Source organism: Lepus europaeus, chromosome 22, assembly GCF_033115175.1.
Source record: "Lepus europaeus isolate LE1 chromosome 22, mLepTim1.pri, whole genome shotgun sequence".
In the NCBI taxonomy this organism is placed as follows: domain Eukaryota; kingdom Metazoa; phylum Chordata; class Mammalia; order Lagomorpha; family Leporidae; genus Lepus; species Lepus europaeus.
Window position 1 is genome coordinate 10,011,596 of NC_084848.1, and position 22,830 is coordinate 10,034,425.

Below are 22,830 nucleotides of genomic sequence, written 5' to 3' on the forward strand. Positions count from 1 at the left end.
TGCAAAACAGCTCAAAGTGCATCAGATCTGATAGACTCTCGCAGTAGAAACGGTACAAAAATAAGACCTCTCTATAAAACTGCTTTGTGCTTTCGTAGAACCCGTGAGTGATTTGTATTCACAAATCTTCTACGTCTCTACGTTCCACCCCGAGGCAGCTGACGGCTATTGCACATCTACTTTTCCCATCAGGCTCCCACCCTCGGCTGTTCACGTGCGGCAAACTGCAAGGTTCGAGAAACTTCGCTCCGGAAATTCTAAGATACAGTTTTCACACTCGCCTTTAGCTAACCAGAGAGCAACGCATTGGTTTTCAGGAATGGCTCTTTGGGCGTATCAAGAATGGGGTCTCTCACCAGGGTGGTTTTGAAATTTGAGCATTAACAAAGCAACTGCAGACCAACAGACGGTGCTGGGTGTGGCACAGAGGGTCCGGGGCAGTCTCTGCTGTCTCTCTCACTCAGCACCCGATTCAGCGTCGCTCTGTCCCCCTTCTCTATACTCCAAACCCAATGTCTCGGTGCCAGTGTGTGATGAGACACAGAGGACTCATTTTTTTTTTCCTGCAAGCATTACCTTTTTTGGGTCACCACTGCTCTCCTTTTCTATGCAATAATATTTTTCAAGTATGATGAATCTAGAGGATGTTTTATTTTTAACATTTCATTGCTCGTTTTCTGAATGTGTCATTGAAAGTGATAAGAATACGCACTCGCATTCGCTCATCTGCCGTGAGAAACTGTTTCCATCCTTCCAGTGTTTCAGAAAAAGGGGTGGAGCGTCTGCCACCAGTCTCCAGCAGCCCCTCAGCCCCAGCAGGTGCAGGCCATGCCCTCTCCAGCCGCGAGTGCTCTCTGCAGAAGCCGGAGGCCCTTGGTGGCACGTGCTGCCCAAGGAACTCACCCCTCTGGCCCAGAGGTGATGCGTGGGAACCACATTCTTAAGTTGCACCTGCCCCAGGAGACCTCACGCTCACTGACCGCCTCCTTTCCAAGGATGCCGGTGAACCAAGAAGACAAACTGCACGCACAAGTCCCGACCACAGCGTGCAGGAGAGAGCAGGGACCCCTGGCAGATCCGTAGCTGGCAGCTCGGGCGTCTGCAAAGCTGCTCCAGTAACAGCCCCCGAGTCCTGCCTTCCGGGGCCCGACTCCAAGCAGCGGGACTCCTGGCAGCAAGGACCCTGGTGGTTCTTGCTTCCTGTGCGCGAAAGAACAGACAGTGGCTGCTGGTGCAGGAGAGACCCTTGCGGGGGGAGGGAGAGAGAGAGGAGGACGCCAGCAGCAACGGGGCGGCCCGAACAGCTCCCGGAGCAGCGGCTCGGCTCTAGTCGTCTTCCCTGCACATGGGCAAGTTGACGAAGGTGAAGACGTTAAACTCTATCATTATGGAGAAGCACAGGAAGACGGCGTAGAGGACCAGCACGTAGATCCCCAGCTTCCGGTCCAGCCGCCACTTGTTTAGGTGGATGCCGAGGACCTGGAAGGAGACAGGGCAAGAGCTGGACCCCAGGGCCAGGGAGCACAGGAGGTGTTTCTCCTGGTGATGAGGCCTAGAATGTTCCGCAGACCTCGGAGGAGAGCAGAGGGGGCGCTGCAGGTGCACCCTTGGCTTGACCACACCCAGCCCTGCAAGGCTTCAACTCTGCTCCACGGCCGTGGGGGTCTCTGACTCCAGGGACTGGCCCTCCCCAGCTGCAGGCCACCTCCTCCAGGCACAGGGGCCCTCCTGGCCAGTGGGAGGCCCTGCGGTCTTCACCCAAGCCTTCTTAGGGACAAGTCAGGTGTTTTGTGAGACGCTCCCTTGGCTATGGCCACCTTGCCTCGGATTTCCCAGGGGCCCTGTTCTTGGAATTCCTGCCTTCATGTCTGGCGCGACTACACCTTCCACCCTGCCCGCCACCTTCTCCCTGGGCCACCTCAGCAGAACACGGCGGGTCAGAGACCACGGGCTCTACAAGGCTGCCCGAGGACTGAGCGGCCTGGGCTCAGATTCCGCCTTTTCCATTTCCTAACCCCGTGACCTTGGACGCATCACTGAACCCCTGAGCTGCCGTCTCTCCTGCAACAGGGCAATGGGCAGAGCGCCTCCCACACCAGTTGGCGAGGATCCCAGAGCGACAGGGAAGCCGGCTGCACGGGGCAGGGCCGTCTGTCCTGCCTCCCCTTGGCCAGCTCAGATAACAGCAGCAGAGTTGGCACTGGCGACCGGAGGGGCAGCGAGGGGAAGGAAGCCCCACGCGCTTTCTCTGGAAACGTCTTCTCTGCTCAAAAAAAAAAGCATGGGGTGGGTGCCGACGCCCTGGGCAAAGCCTGGGTTTGGGGGACATCACGTTTCCTGGGGTTTGTCCCTGACTGCGGGGTGGGGGCAGCGGGGAAGGGGAGAATCGGAGCCCGAGTGCAGCTGAAGGAACTCACGGTGAGCGCAACGGAGCCCAGCAGCAGCACCACGGAGTAGACCAGCCCCCGGCTATTGATCTTCACCTGCAAAACCAAACACGTGCTCCCTGAGCCGCTCGGCCGCGCTGCCGCTCCACCTGGGACGCCCGGTGCCCTGTGCGTTCACTCTCTCTCTCAAGAGAAGAACCCAGGGGCAGGTTTGAGACAGCAGCCGTGGGGCGGCAGGGACATGCGGATTCAGGTGTCCGACTTGACCGGGGATGTGGACAGGCCTGCCAGAGGCCAAGGACGGAGGGCAAAGCTGTGACATCCCTGGGAGCCTGCAGAGGTGGGGGCCTGGGCACCCCGGAGAAGCGGCAGCCGGGACAGGGCCCACGCCACTGCCCTCCGTAAACTGGATGCCCCTGCGTTAGGGAGGAGAGGAGAGGCACTTACCGTGGACCCGTAATTAATGACCATGGTCTGCAGGCCCCATGGGATGCCAAGCCCCACCAGGATGTCAAAGACGTTGCTCCCGATGGTGTTGGAGACCGCCATGTCACCGAGGCCTGCGGGGGGACAGTGACACGGGGTGGTCACGAACTGCAGGCTGCCCAGACCTGCGTTCTCTCTCACGCTCGTCCTGCAGGCTGAGCCCCGACACAGGGGTTCCTTCTTCCTGCACGCCACATCTTCGGTGAAGCTGAAGGCACCCACCAGGGGCTGCACGGTGACCCGTGTGACTTCAGGGAGCCACCTTATTTGGAGACAGGGTCTGTGCGGAGGTCACGAGGCTGGGCCCCAGCCAGCAGGGCGGGTCCTTATGAGCAGGAGCTACCTGGGTACAGATGTGCCCAGGGAGGATGCCAGGTGACCAGGAGACAGCCAAGGAGAGCGCGATTCAAGAGAGGGGCTCAGTTGACGACACCACCCAGCGTGTGGTGGGTGACGCAAATCCACACGGGGCCTCCGCTGCTTCTGGCCCCAGGGCCGTTGGCTGAGGCTGAGCACCTCCCTGAGTGTTGCCTACCAAACGCTCCTGGTCACTCTGGGGGAGACGGGGCAGCTGGCCACCCCGTGTGGCCGAGGATCAAGGGCACATGGTTTCCCAGGGGCCCAGTCCAGGACCCCTAGTCCCATGTCCTCAATGCCAAGCCCCAGCGTGTCCTTGAGGCCCAAACAATGGCTCCCTGGAACTTGTGCCCTGGTGGTTTGGGAAGGGTGAACCCTCTTTCTCCAACCAGCCTCAAAGCATCTGGGGGCTGTGCTGTCCTGGCATCCCCTTCCTGCCCAACCACCCAGGGGCTAACTCACGTGAGGGCTATGCCAAGTCAGAAAGCAAACTTTCACAGACAAGACACACACCGCCCAAACGCTGTTCTAACCCAGCCACTCGGCCCTGATTCGGCACACACTCGCACAGATGCTTCTGGAAGGAAGACTCCTGGAACACAAGTGTCTATAACCACCGCGCTGCTTTGGCAGCCACAAAGCTCTGCAGCCCCTCAGCTCAGCGTCCAGACGGGCGGGCCGGCTCTGTTTGCTCCCGGCCGCTCCTCCCATCCGCGGGGCTTCGGCTGCTGACCCCCCCCCCCCCGGCTCTCACATTTGGGCTGACATCCCTGCTTTGCACCTGCCCCAGGTGCGTTCAGAGAGACTTCAGAACCTTGGCAGCTTCGTCCAGGGAGGGGCAGTACCTCTGGGAAACTGGCCCTCCATCTCCCGGTCCCTGGGAGGGGAAGGGGGTACAGCGACTGTTTTGCAGGCACTCGCTGGACCTGCACTGGGAGGGGGCGAATCAGATGCTGGAGTTGAGGGAGGAGGGGGAGGAGCCGGGTTCCTGCTCCACATGGGGCTGGGTAAGACAAGGGCTCAGTAGGGAACGTTTTCACCAATCGCTGGTATCCTTCTGGGAAGAACATTTGCACACAGATGCACTCACAGGGAAGGGGGCCCCATCACCTGGGTGAGGAACCCTGTGGGCTGCTGGCTCCCCCAGAGGCTAGAAGTGGGCAAGGGGGACCCCCTGCTCCAGAGCCTTCAGAGGAAGCGGCACCTGCTGCCTCCTGGATTTCAGACCTGGGGGCCCAGAGCTATGAGAGGAAGTGTCTGTGGGTGGCTGCAGCCCGAGAAAATGAACAGGCTTGTATCAAAGGCCACCCAACCAACTTCCAGCCCCTCATCCCCTGTTCCCAACTGAATCCCTCCCCAGTAAGACCCCTGCCCACCCCCAAAGCTTCTCCCATACTTCCCTGGCCCTCGGTTCAGATTTTCTCGGGCCTGACCCACCAGGCGCTCCCCCGCCCCAGGTTCTCACCCTAGAGAAGCAAACCGGCCTCTGCCTCCTTTCCAAGCCAACCTTTCTCTCTGGGCGCTGTTCCCTGCCCTGTCTCCCATGAGACTTCTCTCTGTTGCTCGTGCATCCCCACCCCGACTCCCACACTCTGATCTGTGCAGGAGATCCACAGGCACCCATGCTGGGTGTTACCACCCTGGCAGAAAAGACACAGGGAATCAAGGCCAGACATTTCTAGTGCTTTGTTCTGCACTCAAAGACCCTAGCTTCACTCACACCCCCCTCCATCTTGCTCAACCCGTGCCACTACATAAGCCCAAAGAAAAAGCAACGAGCAAACCAAAACGTTATTCATGTCCTATACATTGGACAAAGAGTGGGGAAGGTTGGCTGGACGGGACCAGAACCTTCCAACCTGAGCTCGTTGTCTAGATGAGGTCTGGTTTGGCTCTGCTGGATGTCACGTTGACAGGTGACCTTGGGCAGATGCTTCTAGAAGGCCAGAGAGCTTCACCCTGGAGGACCCGTACGCTTCCCATGGGTGGAATCTAATCAGCGGTGCTTTCTAGACATTACAGCTTCCCCCCTGGCAGGACCTGACCACCGGCAGTCGTAAGAGCCACAGTGAGACCAACCGAAGGGCGGCAGGGGCAATGAGGTGGCCACATGGTGACGCTGAGGGCTCTGGGGCCCAGGTATGACCCATACCTTGCCTGGCCACGATCAGGCTGGCCATGCAGTCTGGAACGCTGGTCCCCGCGGCCAGGAAAGTGATGCCCATGATGACGTCCGGGATCCCGAGCGTGTATCCAGTGATAGTGACCTGCAGAAAGGGAGACATGGACACACAACTCAGCCCGGCAACTCTGCTCACCCCACGCACTCGCTCTCGTGCTGACTTACTTATTTCCATCTACTTAAAAGGCAAGGAGACAGGAAGACAGAGACAGAGAGCGAGCAAGAGCTTCTATCTGCTGGTTACCCCCCAAATCCCTGGAACATCCAGAGCTGTACCAGGCCCAGTCAGGAGCCAGGAACTCCCATGTGGATGGCAGAAACCCAAATACGTGAGCAACATTTGCTGTCTCCCACAGACAGCAGGAAGCTGAATTGTAAGTGGAGTAACTGGGACCCAAACTGGCACTTTGATACGGGATGAGGGTGTCCTAGCAGCACCACAATGCCCACCCTCACCCTGTGTGTTTGTAACCTGAAGGTGGTATTGCTGCAACTGATAGAAAAATGTGGAGTATTGGGACTGGCGCGTGGTGCAGCAGATAAAGCTGTCGCCTGTGACGCCAGCATCCCATCTGGGCACCTGTTTCAGCTCAGGCTGCTCCAATTCTGATCCAGCTCTCTGCTGTGGCCTGGGAAAGCAGCAGAAGATGGCCCAAGTCCTTGGGCCTCTGCACCTGCATGGGAGATCCCGAGGAGGCTCCTGGCTCCTGGCTTTGGATCGGCGCAGTTCTGGCCACTGAGGCCATTCAGGGAGTGAACCAGCAGATGGATGATCTCTCTAACTCTTTCAAATAAATAAATCTTAAAAAAAAAAGGAAATCTGTGGAATGTGTTTTTATTTGAAGAATGTCTTTTGAGTGTTCCATTTTTTCTTGATTGCAGGTGCTCATTGTTTTAAAAGGCTTAGAAAATAAAATGAGATAGGGGCTGGTGCTGTAGCACAGTGGGTTAATGCCCTGGCCTGAAGCGCCGGCATCCCATATGGGCGCCGGTTCTAGTCCCAGCTTCTCCACTTCCAATCCAGCTCTCTGTTATGGCCTAGGAAAGACAGTAGAAGATGGCCCAAGTCCTTGGGCCTCTGCACCTGCATGGGAGACCCGGAAGAAGCTCCTGTTTCCTGGCTTCTGACCGTCGCAGTTCCAGCCGTTGCTGCCAACTGGGGAGTAAACCATCAGATGGAAGACCTCTCCTTCTCTCTCTCTCTGCCTCTCCTTTCTCTGTATAACTCTGACTCTCAAGTAAAAAATAAATAAATATTAAAAAAAAAAGAAAAGGAGATAAAACCCCCTACCATTTCTCAAGGCCCACGGACACCTGTTATCGACACTTTGCAAGGACTCTCAAAGTTGAGCAATTAGCAAATTCCTGGGGAGTCCATGAAAGCGCAGACTGCCAGACCCCGCCCAGAGACCCCGCTCCTGGGGTCCAAGAGTGTGCCTTCCCGAGCCCCGGGGCGCTGGGATTCTGAGGGTCGGAGAACCACATTTGAAAACCACTGCTTTTCAGCCTTTTTGGGGTGTGCGTACTAGAAAAAATGAAACCAGCTATACTACCGTCTCTTTCGTAACTGCTCCAGGTCAGAACACGTGGGAGAGGCCTTTCCACCCGGAAAATTCAGCCACGATGCCCACGGTTTACTGCACCCCTGTGAAGTTTGAGCCAACTGCCCTCATTATGGGAGACGCAGGTGGTCTCCTTGTTGGTCTTGCAACACCACTACATATGACAAGCAGCATTTAGTGAGCACTTACTGTCACCAGGTACTCTACAAGGTGCTCAACTCACATAACTGCACGCTATTATTTTCTACCCATGTGGGAGGCACTATCACTATGCCAGCTGAGGCTCAGAGAGGCTAAGCAGTATCACCCGGGCACACAGCCGGTAAGTGACGGAGCCGGGACTCCCGGCCGAGGGCTCCAGCCGCTCCCTCCTGCTGCCTGTGTGGCCCTCTCTGACTTCTCCTCCTCCCACCTCCTTAGGATGAATCCCAGGGACTAGAATCACTGGATGAAAGGGCACGCAGGTTTTAAAAATCCTTTTGCACACGGACTGCTCTCCCCAGTTCTGGCACCCACTAACTGTGTAACCTTGGGCAAATTACTCCATCTCCCCACGCTTCAATTTCCCCACCTGCAAAATAGCAATAGTAAAAATAGCTATCCCGTGGGGTTGTTACGAGGCTACAGGAGCGTTTATGTAATGTGCGTAAGCCAGCCCCTGGCACAGAGGGGAGGAACAGGAGCACCTGCTGGCAGGGGCACGGTGGGGGCTGCCTGCATGCATCCTGTTTCCCTGCTGGCTCCGGTCTCCTTCCTGCACAGTTCTCTGGGGGACCTGGAAGGCGCTAGGTGTCAGCTGCCTCTGGGTGCTGCCCCCCACCCCCAGCAGAGCCGCCCATCTCTGCTGTGTCTGCCCTGGCATCCCTGGCACACAACCCAGCGCCAGGCACTTTCCTGAAAACCCCATTTCTACGGAGGAGGAGTAAGCTGTAGCCGGGGAGGGCTGTGGCTGGCCTGCGCCCAGCTCCCCTCCTCCTCCCGCCCGGCCCAGCGCCGCTCACCAGCCACACCATGAGGTAGGAGAACACAGCGATCCACAGGGTAGCGGTGATGAAGGTGACCATGAAGAGCTTCTCCCAGCGGGGCTTGCTGCAGTTGGGGATGGTGATGCACAGCAGGAAGATGAGCGGCCACGTGAACACCCACTTGGCCTTGTCCCCTCTCGCCTCTGTGGAGATGGGGTGGGACGAGGCGGGAGGGGGAGAGAAACACACAGCAGGTTACTCGCCTGCCAGTCGACCTGGAGGTTTGCTTTTCCAAGCTAAACAAGAGAATGCCACTGATGCGATGCGAAGCATCTGACCTACAGAGCCATGGGCCTCCGTGACGTCACCCTGGAAGTAGCTGCACAATTCAGGGTTTGTTGATGGAATTTCTTCAGTCATTGCCGATTGTTCATTTGACTGGATAAGGAAGGGGAGGCCCACAGAGGAATGAGCTTTGCATAGGGCTGCTGAGGGGGGCTGAGGGGTACAGGTGGGCTTTGCACTCAGTCTTGGGCTGGAATTCAAATGACCTTGAGCATCCCCCTCAGCTCCAGGACCTCCATGACAACAGCAGGTGCACTATTGCAACAATGTAACAATCAACATAGAATATCTTCCACCGGCATTGGGCACAGGGCTAAGCCCTTTGCATCTTAGCAGCTTCCTCATCTGGGAAATGGGAACATTTCCTCTTTCTTGGTTGTGGCAAGGATCCTATGATACACTGTCCATAAAACATCCAGCACAGAGCACCTCCTCCACAGTAGGTGCTTGGGAAACCTCCGCTCCTTCGCTCCCAGGTCAGTCAGCTCAAGACAGGCACAAGACTGAAAGCTAGGGCTCCTGATGCAGTCCAGCTCTCACTGGGCCCCACCCAGGGACTCCACATACAATCTCAGCAAGACGGTGAGCTCTGTGGAGTTTTGCCTTCAATTCCATCCCTTTCATCCCCAGAGTAGCCTTGAACACCAACAGCCTGCAGGGACCATGGCAAACAGCAGCCTGGCAGCCGCAGCAGCTCCCAAGCCTCTTCCCACACACTGCTGACGCTTGCCCTGCCGAGTCCGAAGCCATCTCTATGTCCCCCGAGTCAGTGCTCACGGGCCTTTTCCTCGGGGGTGTTTGTGGAAAACCACCAGAGCCCACCATCAAGTCCTGCTGTCCAGACAAACAGCCTGAGGACCGGCTGGGGAGTGAGATGCCCACGGGGGCTTCCCAGAGCTCTCGGTGAGTCCAGGCTCGTGTCCGCGCTCAGCAGAGACGGCAGCAGGTGCAAAGCCTTCACCTCTGCCTGCCTTTGTGGCTCTGCATGAGCGGGAAGCAAAGCCTGATGCCGAGTGCGATCTCTCTGCCTGAGCGCGGAAGGCACCTCCAAGCAGACGCACAGCCCCGCTGTTCAGCGGAGCTCTCGCCCGGGACTCCTGGACCCGGGCACCACCGGGTGTCTCGTGCAGTCATCAGCATTCATCCTGCAAGCAGAGACCTCGGGAGCTACCTGCAGCAAAACCACGCAGATCTTGCAGAGTTAGTTTAGAAAAAGTCACCAAGAAGCAAATAAATAAGAATTTTAAAAAGCAACAACGGGGGCTGGTGCTGTGGCATCGTAGGTAACCTGCCACCTGTGACACCAGCATCCCATACAGGTGCCAGTTTGAGTTCTGGCTGCTCCACTTCCAATGCAGCTCTCCGCTACAGGGGAGCTATGGGACTGGCAGAAATACCAGAGAGAAGACCTGAGGAAGTGTGGCCCACGCACAGGAACAAAGCCAGTCCACAGAGGGAGGCCCATTTATGGGGTTTACCAGACAAAACCTTAAACCAGTTGCTTTCAAACACATTCAAAAACTTGTTTTTAATCTAAAAGATTAAAGTATGGGCATGATACTAAAAAACATCAATAAAAGGGTAAAAATGATGAAAAGAACCAAAAAGAGACTCTCGACTGAAGTCTGATGACTACAACGAAAACTTCTCAGCAGTGGATATGGACAGGCAGAAGAAAACAATCAGCTCCCCCAGGGCCAGTGTCGTAGCTCACTTGGCTAATCATTTGCCTACGGCACTGGAATCCCATGTGGGCACCGGGTTCTAGTCCCAGTTGCCCCTCTTCCAGTCCAGCTCTCTGCTGTGGCCCAGAGGGCAGTGGAGGATGGCCCAAGTGCTTGGGCCCTGCACCTGCATGGGAGATCAGGAGGAAGCACCTGGCTCCTGGCTTCGGATCGGCGCAGCGCCAGCCATAGCGGCCATTTGGGGAGTGAACCAATGGAAGGAAGACCTTTCTGTCTCTGTCTTTCAAATAAAATAAATAAATTAATTAAAAAAACAATTAGCTCCTCTGAAGACAGGCCGTGAAATGGCCGAGTATGAAGAGAAGAAAGCAACAAGAATGAAGGAAAATGAACAGGGCTGCAGAGGCCGCGCGGACCAACGTACGTATAACGGGCTCTCAAGACAACGCGGAGAGAGAAGGGAGCAGGAGGGGAATCTGAGAACTCTTGTTCATAAGCTCTGCCGAAGCTCAGGACAACCATCAGTAGGTACCCTCAAGGAGAAGGCCCTTCCTCCCAACTGCACGGGCAACATTCGCCAGGACCACCTGCTAGGCCACGAGACAAGACTCAATGCAATCATGCAGAGTGTGGAGCCACAGTGGAACGGGATTAGAGGTCGACAACAGAAAAAAGTATGTGGGAATCAAACAACACAGACCAAAAACACAATGAGCCCAAGAAGAAATCTCTAGAGAAATTAGGAAATACTTCAAGAGGAACGAAAACAAAAATGTGACATACCCAAATCTATGAAGCAATGAAAACAGCACTTAGAGAGAAGTGCATGACTGGAAGTCACTGTGTTGAAGCAGGGGAAGACTGCAGGCCTAACTTCCTTCCCTAATGAGAAAAGAGGGGCCAGCATGGGGTGCCACAGGTTAAGCCACCTCCTGCAGTGCTGGCATCCCATACAGGAGCTGGTTCAAGTCCCGGCTGCTCCACTTCTGATCCAGCTCCCTGCTAATGAACCTGGGAAATCAGAAGAAGGCCCAAGTGCTTGGCCTCTGTACCCACATGCAAGATCTGTACAGACTTCTCAGCTCCTGGCTTCCGGCTGGCCTGGCCCAGCCCGGCTTTCGCAGGCATTTGGGGGAGTGAACCAGTGGATGGAAGATCTCCCTTTGTCTGCCTTTCAGATAAAATGAAAATAAATAAATAAATAAAAAATTTAAAGATGATATGGAAAAAGAGCAAGTTAAATCCAAAGAAACCAAAAGAATCAAGATTAGAGTGGACATAAATAAAATATAGAATAAAAAATAATATACTCAATAAATAAAAAGTTTGTTCTTCGAAAAGGTCAATAAAAGTTGACAAATCTTTACGTAGGCTAAGAAAAAAAAGAAGTCTCAAGTCAGGAATGAAAGAGGGAAGTTACTGCGAGCCTTGCAGAAATAAAAAGAATTATCAGAGAATGAACAATCATATGCCAACAAATTAGACAACATAAGTGAATGGATAAACTGTTAGAAAGACACAAACTCCCAAAACTGACTCAAAAAGAAAGAGAAAATCGGAACAGACTTAGAACAAGAGGTTGAAACAGCAATCAAACAATTTCCCTCAAAGTAATGCCAGGACCAGATGGCTTCATGGAGATTTCTACCAAATGTCTAAAAAATTAATATGAATTCGTCACAAACTCTTCCAAAATATACGAGAGGGGGAACACTTCCTAATTCATCTTATGAAAGTAGTTTTACAGTGAGGCCAAAGCCAGACAAAGACATGCAGGGAAAAGAAAAGTACAGGTCAATACCCCTTCTGCATACAGGTGCAAAAATCCTTTAACAAAACTGAGTCTTGGATCATATAAAAGGTGTACACTATAACGAACTGGAATTCATCCCAGGAACGCAAGTGGGGCTCGCACAAAATGAAATCCAATCATTGCAACACACCAGGCTAATAAAGAAACCGCAGGATCTTCTCAAGTGAGGCAGAAGAAGCATTTGACAAAGTTAATGCTCTTTCATGATAACAAACACTCAACAACAAACTAGAAAGGGAACTTCCTCAACTTGATCAGAGGTATCCACAAGCCCCCAACCAATGTTCTAAATGGTGAAAGGCTGATGGTTCCTCCCACGGTCGGGAGGAAGAGGAGTGTACCTGCTCTCACCAATGTATCCAACGGTATACCAGTATACCCCAGGCTCAGCCAAGGAAGCTGGGCGAGGGAGAGAAGTAAAGGTGGCTCAGACTGCAAAGAAGGAAACTGAACCCTATTTGCAGTTGATGTGATCTTATACATAAAAATCCTAAGGAATCCACAAAAAAAGAAAAAAAAAAACCAACTAGCTGCAAGGTAAGAGGTCACTGTACAAAATTCAGTTGTATTTCTATAAACTAACAAGGAACAATTCAAAAATTAACAATCTTATGTATAATGGCATCAAAAGAAAAATGTCATTTATATTTGCATGACAAAAGAAATGCAAGACTTACATGTTGAAAACTAAGTATCATTGAAAGAAATCAAAGAACTAAATAAATGGGGAGATATCCTTTTATAAAGTTGAAGACTTGGCCGGCGCCGCGGCTCACTAGGCTAATCTTCCGCCTTGCGGCGCCGGCACACCAGGTTCTAGTCCTGGTCAGGGCGCCGGATTCTGTCCCGGTTGCCCCTCTTCCAGGCCAGCTCTCTGCTGTGGCCTGGGAAGGCAGTGGAGGATGGCCCAAGTGCTTGGGCCCTGCACCCCATGGGAGACCAGGAGAAGCACCTGGCTCCTGGCTTCGGATCAGCGCAGTGTGCCGGCCGCAGCACGCCAGCCACAGCGGCCATTGGAGGGTGAACCAACGGCAAAAGGAAGACCTTTCTCTCTGTCTCTCTCTCTCTCTCTCACTGTCCACTCTGCCTGTCCAAAAAAAAAAAAAGTTGAAGACTTAATAGTGTTAAGAGGGCAAAAATTCCCCAAGTTTACTTACAGAATCAGTACAAATCCTTATCAAAATCCCAGCTGGATTTTCTGCAGAAATTGACAAGATGATTCTTAAACCCAAATGGAAATAGAAGGGACCCAGAATAGTCAAAGGAAAAAAAAAATCTTTAAAAAAGAACAAGGTTGGAAGTTGGAAGTTGGAAGACCTACATATCTGATTTTAAGATTTACTGAAAAGCAACAGTAACCAAAAGAGTGTGCTACTGGCATAGGATCCACCGATCAATGGCATGGAATTTAGAGTCCAAAAATAAACCTGTACATTTAGTGTTAACTGATCCGGCAGGTGTTGGGTCAATTCAATAGGGAAAGAATAGCCTGTTGAACAGACGGTGCCAGGACAACTATAAAAGAACGAAGCTGGTACCCTGCCTCCTAAGTACACAAATTAGGTAAAAAATGACAGACTTCAATACAAGAGCTGCAAATATAGAACTCTTTGAAGACAACCTAGGTATAATTCTTTATGACCATGCACAAGACAATCATTTCTTAAGTAATACCAAAGTCACCACCTACAAAAGATAAATTAGATTTTATCAGAATAAAAATGTTTTCTGATTCATAGGACACCATCAAGAAGTACTGAAAAAAAACTCATGAAGTGGGGAGAAAACTTGTGTAAGTCACATATCTGATAAGAATCTGGTATCAAAAATATGAAATGAACTTTTTTTTTTTTTTGACAGGCAGAGTGGACAGTGAGAGAGAGAGACAGAGAGAAAGGTCTTCCTTTTGCCGTTGGTTCACCCTCCAATGGCCGCTGCGGTAGCGCGCTGCAGCAGGCGCACCGCGCTGATCCGATGGCAGGAGCCAGGTGCTTCTCCTGGTCTCCCATGGTGTGCAGGGCCCAAGTGCTTGGGCCATCCTCCACTGCACTCCCTGGCTACAGCAGAGAGCTGGCCTGGAAGAGGGGCAACCGGGACAGGATCGGTGCCCCGACCAGGACTAGAACCCGGTGTGCTGGAGCCGCAAGGCGGAGGATTAGCCTAGTGAGCAGCGGCGCCGGCCATGAAATGAACTTTTACCACTCAACAATTAAAAAAACCCCAAGTTGAAAAAATGGGCAAAAGACTTGAACAGACAGTTCTAAAAAAAAAAGATATGAAAATGGTCAACAAGCTCGAGAAGAGATGCTCAACATCTGTGAAAATACAACTCAGAATGATTTCACACCTCAAGGACGATGATGATGCAAAAAAGATAAGTCAGTATTGGCCAGGGTGCGGGAACGCAGGGGCCTTCGCACGCTGCTCACGGGACCAGGAAGTGGGAGACACACTCTGGAACACAGTCTGTTTCCTAAAGAGTTAACCAAAGAGTCCCCACATGACTCAGCAATGCCACTCCTCCTCATGAGCCCCAGAGAAACGAAGACGGAAGTCCACGCAAGAACTTGGACACGTACCGTCACGGCAGCATCGCTCACCAACAGCCAAAACCAGAAACCACCCAAGCTTCCACCGTGTGATGAAGGGACACCGCCATCCACGTGCGACACAAACACAATGGAATATTACGCTGCCGTAAGGAGGAACGAAGCCCTGACCCATGCTTCAACAGGTGAACCTGGAAACTTAGTGCAAGGGGGCAAGGCTCAGACTCCATTTATCTAGACGTCCAGAAGAGGCTGGTCCCAGGAGACAGAAAGTCGCTTAGCGGTTGGCAGGGTATGGGAAGGGAGGGAACAGGGCGACACTGCCCGCGGGTGTGCGGCTTCTCTACATGATAATGGAAGCGTGCTGGGAGTCAACTCTCACTGAGGATGGCTACGCAATTCTGCGAATACAACAAAAGGCACCGAACCAGAGTTTGTAAAGGTGAACTTTATGGCCAATGAATTTTATTCCAATTCAATAACTGACCAAGTGGGTAGGCGCTAGCTGTTTCAGCTCTGTACGTCTATGCCTGAATTTTCCTAAATCATTAAAAGCACACCAAGGAAAGTATAGCAGCCCACTCTCAAGAGCGAATCACGAGAATAGTGTTAGCGTGAAATCAGCAAACCCATCCACGTCTCCAGCTACATGGCACACTGGAAAACCATCCTCTTCCCAGATCTTCCTCTACACACACCTTTCCGCACGCATTCCTTGCACAGATGGCAAAGTTTCCTGCCTGATTCATTTGTCCAAAGTTCCAGGCTGTTCTCTCGTCAGCTCACATCGCAACTCATGTGGACAGCTCGGGGCGACCTGGGGTATTTTCAGAACTGGCCTAAAAGTCTGTAGGTAGGATAAGAACGCACTGTGGGGAATTATAACCCAGGAACAATTCTGCCATTATATATTTCAGGGGAAGAAAGGAGGTCCTCAAGAAGTGCATGGGAAATGCATATTATAAAAAACTATGCATGGGTTTCCATCTCTTTCTTTTGCACTGAAATAAGCTGATCTTTTAGTGCCATTCCCCATGAAGACCCTACACAAATCCCACAGTAGAAAGATGACTTTCTGATTTTCACACCACATCGCAACAGCTGCTTGCCTTTTGTCTGCCATGTGTTCAGTGCTTGGTTTCAGCACGCATCGTGATTGGCTCTCCCAGGCGGCTGGCACCACAGCCCCCCACGGTTCCCTAGGAAACAGCACCCAGCACACCTTCCTACCAGGTGTAGCACTGAGAGGTCCCTGTGCATCGGGAGGTCAGTACAGTGCATGGCAACCAGACTTTTTGTTCCCCCATCCCCCAAAAAAAACCATTTAATGAGTACACATTTCCTAAGTACAACTTTAGGAATATAGCGATTCTTCCCATCATACCCGCCCTCCCACCCCTACTCCCACCCCACCTCCTCCTCCCTCTCCTATTCCCAGTTCCATTCTCCATTAAGGAGAGAAAAAAACAACTGTTCCTCAATAGTCAAGACAAGGGCTGCTCAAGTCACTGCTTCTCAAAGTGTCAATTTCACTTGTTCAGATTTCCTTTAGGTGCTCGACAGTTATCACAGATCAGGGGGAACATATGGCATTTGGCCCTTTGGGACTGGCTTATTTCACCAAGTGTGTTTTCCAGATCCATCCATTTTGTTGCAAATGAATGGATTCTTTTTTTTTTTTTCCACAGAACCGGTGTTTTCTTTAACAGAAATGTCCGAGCAATTGTACCCAATGAGTGTGAACTCTTATCCCGTGAGATTTCTCTTTCCTTTTTATAGATCCCCACGGGTGTAAAAAATCTGTCACTGCAGGTCGCCATCAAGGTGGGGGAAACTTCCCTGGTGCCCACACTGTGCCGCCAAGCCCTCCATTCCTGGTCCCCAGCCTCCCCATTGTTGTCTTCCGGAAGCCCATGGCCCCGCCAGCCCAGGTGGTCTCTTCCTTCTGTGACGGCTTTGGATTTTAAGGTTTTTGTTTTTTAATGAATTACTGAAACTCCACCCAAGTCGACCTCCGCCTGTCCCACGAGGGGTACAATCCCAGCTGGGCACAGCCCCCGGGGCCTTGTGCACCAGCCTGGGCCGCACAGTGAGCAGGGGGTGGTAAACTTCTGTTTCTTAGTCTGCTCTGCATCACTTGGTCTTTCACCTGCTGCTCTGTGACCCAACTGCAGTGACCCGAGGCCAACACGAATGATGCGAGCTCCACACCAGTGAGCAATTCACCAACCATGGCTACTGGGCAAGCAGGTCCCCACAGAGCCTCATTTTCTATTTTATTTATTTTTTTGACAGGCAGAGTTAGTGAGAGAGAGAAAGGTCTTTCTTCCGTTGGTTCACCCCCCAAATGGCTGCTACGGCCAGCGCGCTGTGCCGATCCGAAGCCAGGAGCCAGGTGCTTCTGGTCTCCCATGCGGGTGCAGGGCCCAAGCACTTGGGCCATCCTCCACTGTCTTCTTGGGCCACAGCAGAGAGCTGGACTGGAAGAGGAGCAACTGGGACAGAATCCAGTGCCCCAACTGGGACTAGAACCCGGGGTACCAGCGCAGCAGGCAGAGGATTAGCCTAGTGAGCTGCAGCGCCGGCCAAAGAGCCTCACTTTCCTAACTCAAAATGGGGGTGACACTAGGACCCTGGGGACTTGGGAGTACTCATGGACAGGGTGCCCCGGCATCACAGGGCCATGTATTCACACAGACCTCAGTTCAATGTCACAGGGAGCTGTCAGCTCCAGCTCTTGATGCTGGCCCTGGAAGAGAGGGTCACTTCTCAGTTCCCTCATGGGCAGGCACCTGTTGGAGTCTTCACCCCTGTGTTGTCAGCCCAGCCCCGGAGCTGACCACATAGCTGCATGGGAGGCTACAGGAGCCCCCAGAACGTGAGGACAAGGCCAGCATCAGTGACCACACACACAGGGCGGAGCAGTCATGTTCCAAATCTCCTCTTAGCAAAGGATTCCGCATTTATGGGGATGCAATGAGGTGGTTCCTGAACTCCCGCCCAGAGACCAGCACACGTCACCAACAGATGCTATGAGAATGGAGAAATCCGAGAACCCCACTGCACGCGGACAGGACCGGGCAGGAGAGGCGCGGAGAGCTGGAAGAGCCACCCCCACCGCCCGGGACAGTAGTTCTGATTCGCTGGGAATTCTGGGGGATTCTCCTGCCTATACCTGGCCCGGGGGCGGGGGGCTCTGACCAGAGTCTGCCCTCTAGAAGGTTTGAAATTGGGACTCACTAATGTGTGTGTGGCTGGACCGTGAATTCAGGAGGCAGGGCGCACCCCGCAGAACGCCAGGGTGGGGGCGGCACCTGTCAGGAGGCAGGCAGGGTAGAGCTACTGGGCTCAGAACGGAGTCGCTTCAGCAAGCTCTGGCTATCGCGGCTGACTCTCGTCACCTGGCGCTTTGCCCTGGGATGGCGGAGGCAGAGGAGACCTGCCTCCTGGAGGGCCGGACAGGTGGCTTGGAGCAGGGGTCTGGCTGCGTTAGTTTGCCTCCGAAAGCTGCCTTCTGTGGTCATTTGCTCTGAGGACTGAGCAGCCCTGGGAGGGGCCGCCTCTCTCCAGCCAGGGAGGTCTCGGAAGGAAGAACCTGGAGAACAGGGAGATACAGTTCACACACACTGGTAACTTTGTAGATTGACTCTCTGGTCCATATCAGCCACTTGAGAGTCTGGCTAATAATGTGAGTTGGTCTCTCAAGTATGTGTGCAATTCTGGGTTGCCGTGGGCATTTCCAGTTCCTGTCTGGCCAGCACCCACTCCCCCTTAGTGGCAAAGGCAGGCGGATTCTCCTCTGGAGGTAACCTTCTATTCGACATCAGTCCATGCAGTACAGGCAAGGCCGACTCCATGTCGCCATGGTATGGGTGGGTAGGAGATGCAAGCTGGGCTAATCGGGTATTCTATAAACACCTGCTGGACTCCTTCTCCAAGCTTGGCACTCCTGCAGGTTCCAGGGCTCCAGCAGGAAAGAGGACGACAACGACCCTGCTGGTGTGGGGGTTACAGGCCGAGGGCTGGGCATGTGACCACACAGGACCCTGGGGAGCTTCCTGGGCACCCCTGCCTCTCACGCTTGCGGCTTCTTCCTCCTTACTAATCAAACCCTGTCTGGCTTGGACAGAAGGTCTCTAGCTTAAGAAAACAATCTTCATTTCTTGGACTTCCTTGTGGCCGTGGCCAGTTCTGAGCAATGAGGTGGGAGTGGACTTTTACTTGGTGGCATTCCAGTGGCAAGCATCTTCTTCATAAGAGAGACCTGGCGACACGTGTCCCCTATGCCCATCCTCATGCCAGAGCTGCAGGAGCCACCTGAGAACCTGGAGACCCAGAGCCACCTGCTGGAGCCAGACAACGGAAGCGGGATGCTGAAGACAGAGCTGCAAGGCTGGCTCACCTCAGGGCCCTGGAGCGTCGGGCTCTGGCACTTGTGTGTGGGCAGCCTGCAGTGCAGCACCATCCTGAACTCAGACGGAGCCACCACCCGCACGTGGGGCTGACCCAGCGGGATGGAAACCCACGCACCCGGTGGCCGTCTCTGCAAGTTGCTCAACCCAGGGGCAAGCCATGCTGGGAGCCGGGTTACGTCCGACAACCGCACTGGAGCCCCGTGTCCAGCCCCGCCTGCTGCCGAGTGAGCCCGTCCGGCTTGCACCAGCCTGAGCCGGGGTTCTCCAGCACCAGAGCCTGCACCAATTCACGCACAATGTGATAAAGACGGGGTATGGGGGATAAAGATGGAGATGGGGCACTATCTGTCCCAAGCCCCGCCTCCCTCCCCGCCAATGCCTCCAGAGCCCCTCCTGGTCCCCAACTCCACCCCTCCAAGCGTGGTGCCAAAGAGAAAGGCTCCTCACCGTCTCCACCTGACCACCCGCAGCCCTGGACAAGAGAAAGCAGAGGCTACTGCCATACACGCCCCTCCACCGGCAGATTTCTCTTTTGAGGCAGAAAATTACAATTTAATTAATGTGGGGAAAAATGTCTTGCAAATGAACTGTAGCAAAACAGATGGCTCATCATACCGGAGGAAAAATTAGCAACAGATGTAGCTGCTGATGAGAAAGCCCACATCAATTTGGGCAGTTGACTAATTAGACGCTCCAGCCGAGAGAACGGTTAACTTGGGGCGTGTGGGGGTGTCGGTGTCACCAACTCACACAAGGGAGATTTTGGTGGACGCTGGTTGCTAGGAGCGTTTACGCAACCTGCAGGGTGCGGCTCCTAGACCAGTGGTTTCCAGACCTGAGTGTACCCGAGAATTCCTAGAGAGCCTGCCAATGCGCCCAGAATGAACCATGGGGCAGGTTCTGCCGTGGGGGTCCCACAAGCCCCCGCACACTGCTGGTGTCGCTGTGCCCACACCACACTTAGAGAAACATCACTGTGGATGAAACGTCACTGGGGAACTGAGAAATAATTCTACAAAACTCGCCCACTGAAGTGCAGTTAGATCATTTTTAGTCTATTCAAAAGCTGTGTCACCATCAGCGACGACAGAGTTCCAAACATTCTTCATCACCCCGGTGGGAAGCTGTAGCCATAACGAAGTCTTCAATCTCCATGAACTTTTTTCGAGACCCCTAATATGCATACTTTCAAGACTGTATTGCTGCAAAATACACTCATCGTTTGATTATTCCTCTCCACCTCCCTTGGTACAGCAGGAGTGCAAGAGCTGAGGCGTGGGGGAGCTGTCACTTCTCCCAAGCAGCTGTAACATCTTACACCCCCTCCCCCAAGCAACATGAGGGTCGTATTTTCCCACATCTTCACCAATACTTGCTACTGTGCATTTTTTTAAAATTACAATCATTCCTGCGGGTGGGAAGTGGTATCTCATTGTGGTTTTGATGGGCGTTTTGCTAATGATTAAAGACACTGGCCATCTTTTGACAGGTTGATTGGTCCTTTGTGTCTCAGGAGAACCGCTTATTCAAATCCTTTGTCCATTTTCTGGGCTGTCTCTTTCCTGTTGAGTTGCAGAGAGCTCCGTGTGTGTTCTGGGTATCAGACTCTCACAGTTAGGAGTTGACACTATTTCCTCCTGTGTTGTGGGCTGATATGTCACTTTCTTGATAGTATCCTATGGATCCTTAGAGTTTTTAATTTTGGCAAAATGCGATTTATTGATCACTTTGTTGCTTGTGTTTTTTTGGTGTCATTGAAGGATCTATTGCCTAATTCAAGGTCCTGAATATTTACACCTGAGAGTTTTAGATTCTTCACTATTTAAGTCTCTTCTTCACATGAACTGTTGTACATGGTGTGGATAAAATAAAGGACTAGTTGTTTTTAAACGTGACTCTCCAGCTGTCCCAACACCATTTGTTGAAAGGATTGTTCCTTCTATGAAACTGTCTTGGCACCTTTGTCAGGACCCAATCCATCAGCCTTACATGTGTGGGTGCCCCATTAATCCTTCTGTCCCCCTTTATGTAGTGCCAGACAGTCTTGATGACTGTATCTTCATAGTAAATTCTGAAGTCAGAACACCCCTCCAACTTTGTTCTTTTTCACGACTGCTCTATTCTTGGTCTGTGCATTTCCATATGAACTTGAGGATCAACTTGTCACTTCTGCAGGAAGCCAGCTAGCTCTGTGGACCCATCTGGGGCTCCGCCACCGGAGAACGGCCGACTTCCAATCCAGGAACGCAGCATTATCTTCCCATTTACTTAGTGCTTCCTGAATTTCTTCCACCAATGGCTCACAGTTTTTGGTGCAGGTCTTATACTACTTTTGTTAAATTTATTCCTAAGGGTCCTATTCTTTCTCCATTTCCTTTCATTTTCAGATGAATTGGTACTATATAAGAATAAACTGAACTTTGTGTGCTGAGCTTGGAGCCCTCAAATGCATTCACTGTAACAAAGTTTTTAGAAGAACTCGGGATTTTCTCTACACATGATCCTGTCATCTACAAATACAGAAGTTTTACCTTTTCTTTCCCAATTTGGATGTCTTTTATGGATTTTTGCTGCCTATGTGGGCTGCCCAGGGTCTCCAGCACAGTGTGGAACAGGAGTGCTGTCCAGGTGTGGCCAGCTATCTTGTGCACCACCGAGGGCAGTCCTGGCCTGTCCCTCTCCATGGAGTGGCACTGGGTGGACCTTCATTCTGAGGCCTCCCCTGGGACAGTACCCCCATCCCTGCTCACCCACCTCAAGGCAGGTGGCAGGCTTAAGACATGCAAAAAAGTCCTGCCTCTGAGGACCTCACCTCGCATTGGGGGGGCCCCAGGCACTGTGAACCAGAGGCCAGGTCCAAGTGCCATCAGCAGAATGAGGAACACCACGCTGCACGCCCCCTAGGCTCGCACACTCAGCAGCCCACACTGCACTGACCGGCAGCCAGCACCGCCCTCCTCCCCACCCCCTGGCTGCTTCCGCCCTGTGCCCTGCAGGGCCAGTGTTGCAGCTCAGGACTGGGCCCTCTTGGCCAAAGTCAACAGAGGAACCGGTCAGAGGACAACGCTTGGGACAACAAGGCCTGGGGTGCCAACCCTGACTGTGGCACCTGCTCACCTGGGTGGGGGGGGGCTCGCTGAGCCTCGGTTTCCTCCTCCAGGAGCAGGGACCCAGCAGTTACCCACAGAGCTGCAGTGCAAACTTAGCGCCGCCATCGGATGCTAAGCTGGGTGCTGGGGACAGAGCCGGGCAGGAGGGAGGTGGCCGCGGTGCAGCCGCAGGCGGCCCTTCTCCCCACCCTCTGATCTGCTCCGAGCTGCCAGTGAGAGCCGTCTCACTGCCTTGCCTCGACCTCACCACGAGTCCAGGGAGGCTGATGTGCCCCGTTCCACCCTCTTGCAGGGCAGCTGAGGGCGCCCGAAAGCTAAACGCAGCCAAAGCTCGGGGCCAGAAGCAGAACATAAGTGAGGCTGCGCACCCGCCGCCAAGCAGGGCCCTGGAGGCGCTGGGGAGGCCACGGCCCAGCACCCCACGCAGGCTCAGTGTGGGCTGCTGTTGCCCACGTCAAGGTCCCAGGAGGCCGGCACACACACTCCTGGCAGCAGCACTGTGGGGACCGTCTGGGGCAGGGGCCCCTGCAGCAGGTGCCAGGGCAAGGGGCCCAGACGCCTGGCTCTGTCCAGATGGCCACTGCCCTGGGTTTCAATCCTGGGACAGAAAGAGGAGCTGTAGTTTGGATGTGGTTTGCCAGTCCCCAGGGGCTAATCCCCTTAAGGGGGCGCAAACAAAATTCCACTATGGCCTTTGGAGGTGGCGCCTGTGGGAGGGGATCAGGGTTAGACAAGGTCACCAGGTGGAGCCCCCTGGCGTTGAATCCTAGTGGTTTCTGAGGAGAGGGAGAGAGCGAGCGCCAGAGGGGACACACACACACATACACACACACACACGGCATGACCCATACCACCTTTGGACTCTGCCAACAAAAAGGTCATCACCAGACACCGGCCCCTGAACTTGGACCTCCAGAACCGTGGACCTTTTCTCTACAAAGTTACCCAGCCTGAAGGATTTTGGTACAAAAAAG

General features: G+C 53.3%; 1 protein-coding gene across 2 annotated transcripts in view; it reads right to left on the reverse strand.

Moving 5' to 3' along the window:
• Positions 1-713: 713 nt before the first annotated feature.
• SLC24A4 (solute carrier family 24 member 4) overlaps positions 714-22,830 on the reverse strand; it is a 134,494-nt gene continuing 112,377 nt past the window's right edge. For both annotated transcript variants that reach the window (XM_062181315.1, XM_062181314.1), the window contains exons 13-17: positions 7,976-8,142; positions 5,383-5,497; positions 2,835-2,947; positions 2,418-2,483; positions 714-1,479 (exon numbers count right to left, since the gene is read on the reverse strand). In XM_062181315.1, coding sequence (XP_062037299.1) covers positions 1,327-1,479; positions 2,418-2,483; positions 2,835-2,947; positions 5,383-5,497; positions 7,976-8,142 — 614 coding nt within the window. In that variant the 3' untranslated portion in view covers positions 714-1,326. The remainder of the gene's footprint in view (positions 1,480-2,417; positions 2,484-2,834; positions 2,948-5,382; positions 5,498-7,975; positions 8,143-22,830) is intronic.